The sequence below is a fragment of the Lepus europaeus genome, chromosome 4 (genome assembly GCF_033115175.1).
Source record: "Lepus europaeus isolate LE1 chromosome 4, mLepTim1.pri, whole genome shotgun sequence".
In the NCBI taxonomy this organism is placed as follows: domain Eukaryota; kingdom Metazoa; phylum Chordata; class Mammalia; order Lagomorpha; family Leporidae; genus Lepus; species Lepus europaeus.
The window spans coordinates 1,128,209-1,134,208 of NC_084830.1; the positions used below are offsets into that span (position 1 = coordinate 1,128,209).

The window sequence follows — 6,000 nt, forward strand, 5'->3', positions numbered from 1 at the left end:
TGTGGGGGGACCAGGGGTGGGGGCTGCAGAGCTGGGGTGTGAGGGGACCAGGGGTGGGGGCTGCAGAGCTGGGGTGTGGGGGGACCAGGGGTGGGGGCTGCAGAGCTGGGGTATGGGGGGACCAGGGGTGGGGCTGCAGAGCTGGGATACTGGGGGACCAGGGGTGGGGAGTGCAGAGCTGGGGTGTGGGGGGACCAGGGGTGGGGCTGCAGCAGAGCGGGGTACGGGGGGACCAGGGGTGGGGGCTGCAGGGAGCTGGGGTGTGGGGGGACCAGGGGTGAGGCTGCAGCAGAGAGCGGGGTACGGGGGGACCAGGGGTGGGGCTGCAGAGGCTGTCGGCTCAGACCCTCTGCCCGCCCCTCGCCTCTGCTGCAGGTGGTCTGTGACAGCTGCCTGCCCACCTGGAGGGCTCTGGTCTGCGGCTCAGGCCACACTCAGAGGGGGCAGCTCCACCTGTCACCACTGCCGGTGCTGCCACATGGCTGGGGGAGCCGTCGCAGGCCCAGTCAGCCCTGCCCCGTGCTGTCCATGGCCACACTGAAGCCTGCAGGGTGGGGGTGACACTGACCTTGAGGCCTCTCTCAGCGTCCTCCCAGGCAGCCCCCACCCCCCTCCGCTGCCCGGTGCCTGGCCGGAGAGTGGCCAGCCCTGCCAAGACATGGGCACGTGCCGACCTGGGGTCCTAGGTCCACTGGGGCAGAGCAGTGTGGGCCGTTGCCAACCGGGGGAGTCCTCAGGATCCTAGCAGGCAGCGGCCCCACCCCCAGCTCCTGGTCTGAGGGACATGGGAGCTGGAGGTGGGGGCTGGGGGCAGTGGGGGTCCTGACTGGAGAAGGGCGGCCAGGTGGGCAGCAGGAGGCCAGCTGGACTCACCTGCACCCCTTCCCCAGCATGGTGTCCCCCGCAGGAGAGCAGGTGTGCGGGGCACAGCAGGCCCTGGGCCAGCACTTGGGAGTGTCCCCCTTTCAATGCAATGAGTCCCCGTCTCCGTGGGTGGTCGACGCTGAGTGCGGAGCCTTGGCCTGCGGAAGGCAGGAGCCAACTTCCCACTGCTGTGCCGCAGGACCACCAGCCCTGCCCGTGGCACCTATCCCGGGCAGGTGCCAGACCGTGCCACAGAGGTGGCTGGGGCGGGGAGCAGGAGGCGGGTGTCCTCACAGTGGGCTCCCAGGCCTCAGACTTGTCCCCAGTGTCACCCTGGCTGGCTCTGGGCTCCGCCCTCTGCTCTGGCCCGTCACCCGGCCCCTGCCTTGGGCGGGAGCTGTGACAAGACCAAGCGGTGATGGTGACAACCTATGACACGGGACTCGGCTGAAGCTCGGCTGGCTGTCCCTGCAGGGGACCTGTGGCCAGGAGCTGGAGGGGCAGGACCTCCAGATTCAAGAACGTGGCTCCTCCCCCAGCCCGGGTGGGGCACCTGGGAGGGCCGACCTGCGTAGGAGCCCCGTGGCCCCAGGTGAGACCACGGCCTGGCGGCCCCACTGCTCTCGCTCCTGCTGGTGCATGAGCCCAGTTTCGGATCATTTGCTCCCGCAGGGGACCTGCACAAGGTGTCTGTGCCAGCCCGGCCCCCACCACAGTGGGTGTGGCTCCCTGCTCACTCGGTCACCGCAGAACCAGCCACCCTGCCGAGGATGGCCAACTAGCCCTCTGCTGGGCGGGGCTGACGGCTCCCCTGACAGCTGTCAGTCACCCCATCGCCCACATCCCCAGTGGGGTCACCGTGGGACAGGTCCCACCCTCCCTGCACAAATCCCGCAGCCCACACGACAGGTGACACTCATCGTGGACCCTGGCTCACAGCGGGTGTTCACTAGACTGGAGGGTGCACTCAGCACCCAGGAGCAGCTGTGGGGTGAGAAGCCTGGGAGGGTGTGGGGTGCTGACCCAGCGCCTCTGCCTGCCGCACAGAATTGGGCACAAAACGGGCTGTTCCACACCGACACTGGGCCAACGCAGAAGCCCGGCTGTTTTCCACCCTGCTTAGTGGGCAGCCCTGCAGGACCTGGGCAGGGCCTGGACCCTCACTGCCTTCCCCCCAGACCCAGCTGTGCGTGCCAAACTCACAGAGGAGCCCCCACAGGGCCCCAGGCCTGAGGGCTTCCTCCAGAGCCCTTGGGTGTCCCCTTCCCGCGGGGCCTGGGTGCAATGTGCAGATGACAAGGGACCGGAACCCTGCAGGGCCTGGGCTGCCGGGGCACGGAGAGCTGAGGGTGGGGCTGCTGGCCCCAAGAAGTTCCAGAAAGCCAGGCACACCTGCTGTCTGGGAGGCCAGGTCCAGAGTCAGGGAGGGGCCCGCAGGCACGGGTTGCGTGGGGGAGGAGCTGGAGTTCTGAAATGTGCTCCGCGGAGGCCAAGGCCCTCGGCGTCCTGCGCGAGCCCGGGCAAGGGGCTGCCAGGGCCTCTCCCGAGGCCACAGAGCTTGCGGGGGCAGCTGGGGAATGAGAGCCGGCCAGCACCACGGAGGCCGCCGGGACTTCGCGACCCAATTGTCCCAAGTCAGGCAGCAGCCACGGGGCCCGCGGCCAGGGCGCGGCCTCCCGATCAGCATCCCATCCCAGCGCTGCCACCCAGGCGCGCGCGCAAGACCCCGCTTCTTCTGCACTGCGCCCCGCCCCATCCACCTGCGCACCCCTTCTCCCGACCCCGCACCCCCTCCACCCGTCTGCTCTCCCTCCCCCCTCGGCCCAGAACCCCCTCTCCCCTCTACAACCCCTCTCCACCCTTCCCCTCCCCCCGGCCGCGCGCCCCTCCCGCCCCGCTGGCCGCGGTGGGTCCCGGCGCGCAGAGGTGCCAGCAACTTTGTTGACGAAATTCCTGAACCCGCCTGAACCGCGAGGCTAAAAATAGCCGGAGCAGGAGCCGGGCGCGGCGTCCGCGGTGTCGGGATGCCCCTGGGGCCCGGCGGGGCGACCCGCGGCTTCTAGGCGGGCTGCGGCTCCGGACCCTCCGCGGGCTCACGGCCCGCTCCCTGGTCTAGGGAGGCCCTGTTCGTTATGGGGGCGCCGACAGGGACCCTCGGCGCGGTGACCCCGCCGCTCCCTTGGCGGCTTCGGCCTCCGGGTCGCGGACGCGGGGCCCCGGAGGTCTCTGGTTGGGCCCGGACTCCGCGCCCAGCCCTAGGTGCCCCCGCGCGCCGTCGGCCCTGCAGTTCCGGAAGGCGGCCACCAGGGGGCCCTGCCCACTCCTCGAGCCTGCGGCCCGCCCCACCCCTTCTCACAGCTGTTTCCCGTAGGAGATTGACAGCTGGGCCTGGGTTGCCATGGGGATAGGCAAATGAGGGCGGAGGGGCTGGGGCTCCGATTGGCCCGGGGGCGCACGCCCCCTCCCGGGGAGGCGGGCCCGGACGCCCGGCTCTATAAATGGGCGCGCGTGGCTCGGCGCTCAGCCGTGGGAGGCGGGGCCGGCCGGCGGCGCGGGCGGAGCGCGGCGGCCGGGAGGGGCGGGCGGGGCGGCGGCCGAGCGCCACCTGCCCCGAGCGGCGTCCCCTGCGCGCCGCCCCTGCGTCGGCCGCGCGAGCTGCTCCCCGCGCCCCTGGGCGCCGCGCGGCCCGGGGGAGCGAGCGGAGGGGCCCGCGGCTCCCCCCCGCCCCGCCGCCCGTCGGGGCGCGGCCGGGCGCGGCGGCGAGGCTGGGGCCCCGGGCGATGGCCGCGGAGCTGGCGATGGGCGCCGAACTGCCCAGCAGCCCGCTGGCCATCGAGTACGTCAACGACTTCGACCTGATGAAGTTCGAGGTGAAGAAGGAGCCGCCCGAGGCCGAGCGCTTCTGCCACCGCCTGCCGCCCGGCTCGCTGTCCTCGACGCCGCTCAGCACGCCCTGCTCCTCCGTGCCGTCCTCGCCCAGCTTCTGCGCGCCCAGCCCGGGCGCGGGGGCCGGGGGCGCGGCGGGGCCGCCGAGCGGGGGCGCAGGCGCCGTCGGGGGCGCGGCGGGGAAGCCGGCGCCGGAGGATCTGTACTGGATGAGCGGCTACCAGCCCCACCTGAACCCCGAGGCGCTCAACCTGACGCCCGAGGACGCGGTGGAGGCGCTCATCGGCAGCGGCCAGCACGGCGCGCACCACCCGGCGGCCGCCGCGGCCTACGAGGCCTTCCGGGGCCAGGGCTTCGCGGGCGGCGGCGGCGGCGGCGGCGGGGGCGGCGCGGACGCGCTGGGCGCCGGCCCGCACCACGCGGCGCACCCGCACCACCACCACGCCGCGCACCACCACCACCACCACCACCACCACCACGTGCGCCTGGAGGAGCGCTTCTCCGACGACCAGCTGGTGTCCATGTCCGTGCGCGAGCTGAACCGGCAGCTGCGCGGCTTCAGCAAGGAGGAGGTGACGCGGCTGAAGCAGAAGCGGCGCACGCTGAAGAACCGCGGCTACGCGCAGTCCTGCCGCTTCAAGCGGGTGCAGCAGCGGCACATCCTGGAGAGCGAGAAGAGCCAGCTGCAGGGCCAGGTGGAGCAGCTGCGGCTGGAGGTGGGGCGCCTGGCCAAGGAGCGGGACCTGTACAAGGAGAAATACGAGAAGCTGGCGGGCCTCGCGCGGGAGCCCTCGCCGCCGCAGGCCGGGCCCGGCGGCGCCAAGGGCGCGTCCGACTTCTTCCTGTGAGCGCGGGCCCCGCGCGCGCCCCGCGGCCCTCCGTCGCTCCGTGCAGCTGGCCCCCCGCGCCGCCCTCCCCGCCCCGACTTGGCGGGGTCTTTTATTTATTTTGCTTGGAGACTGCGAACGAAGCCCCCCGCCTCCCCCCGGCCGGGGCTGCCCTCGGACGCCCGCCAGTCCCGCATGTGTCGCCTGCCCGCTCGGGGCCCCGGCCCCTGCCCGCCCGTCCCCGCCCTGCTCGGCGTCCCCGGAGGAGAAGCGCGGCGGCCTTGGCGATGCGGGGAGGGGTCCGCGGCGCCCCCGGGCCGCCGTTTCTCTGTGCACCGCACCGCCCGGGACTCCTGGGAAATACGTCTTGTCATTTTAACCCCAAAGAGGAGTGGAAGGGGAAAGTTACGCACAGTATTTCTAGAAGAAAAAAAGATCTAAGGGGAAGCTTCAGCCCCAGCTTCCCGGCATGGGGTGGGTGGAGAACTTGTTTTTATTTTAATTTAAATTGTGTTTCGTTTCGTTTGTGGGATCGATTTTAAAAGCCTGGCCGCTGCTGGGCTGGCGGGAGTGGGGGGCGGTCCAGGGGGCTGGGCACCCGCGAGTCCCGCCCGCCGCTCCCGCGGCCGCCCGCGCTCGGAGCGGCGGTCCCCGGCTCGTTGGAACTCCGCTTGTGTTGGTTTCTGTTGGGTCCTTTTTTCATTTGCTACGAAACCGAGGAAAGGGAAAGACATGCAGAAATAAATCCGTTGAGATCCAACAGTGGCTGGAGCCTGGCTGGTGTCTCTGTGGCTTTCGCTTTTTTTCCCGCCCCCGGGCCGGACAGAAATCAAAGGAGGTCCCGGACCCGGTGGAAAGCAAGCCGGCGGCCGCGCCCCCCAGCCTCCCTCGGCCAGGCTGCGGGGGACGAGCCCTGGGCTCGGCTGAGGCGCGCAGGGGCGCGGGGCTGCGATCCGGGACCGCGATTGGCTCCGCTCTTCCGGGTGGGCCTCGCCTCGGCCCGGGTCCTCAGGACTGGCACCCCGGTTAAGGGGCGTGGCTTCCCCCGAGACCGGGGCTTGGCTGCGGCAGGGAGTCTGAGCTCTGGGGGTGCGACCCCAGCCTAGCACAGGGGACAGGAGTGGGACGGGGGGTGGGGGAGCGGGGCTGATCCAGAGCCGGGCTCGTTCCCGCCAGTCTGAGGGGGACCCCGCACCAGCTGCCGCTGGTTCCGGGTTTCCAGGTGGTGGTGGGGAGCCCAGGACGGCGGTCACTGCGCTGGGGAGCTGGTCACCCCAGCCGGCTGGGAGCAGCAAAGTGCAGGTGCACCTCGAACCCTCCCTGCCCGGCACCGCCCCACAGCGCGGGCAGGGGTCTGGTCAGGCCCTCCTGGTGGGCTCAGAGCTGCATCCCCCAGGGGTGCAGTGGGGCTCCACTTCCTGTC

General features: G+C 71.6%; 1 protein-coding gene across 1 annotated transcript; it reads left to right on the top strand.

The window, feature by feature from the left end:
* The first annotated feature begins 3,644 nt into the window (after nucleotides 1-3,644).
* On the top strand, nucleotides 3,645-4,598 carry MAFA (MAF bZIP transcription factor A). The gene has a single exon (XM_062187926.1). It carries the CDS (start codon nucleotides 3,645-3,647, stop codon nucleotides 4,596-4,598), a length of 954 nt encoding a protein of 317 aa, XP_062043910.1.
* Nucleotides 4,599-6,000: the final 1,402 nt, after the last annotated feature.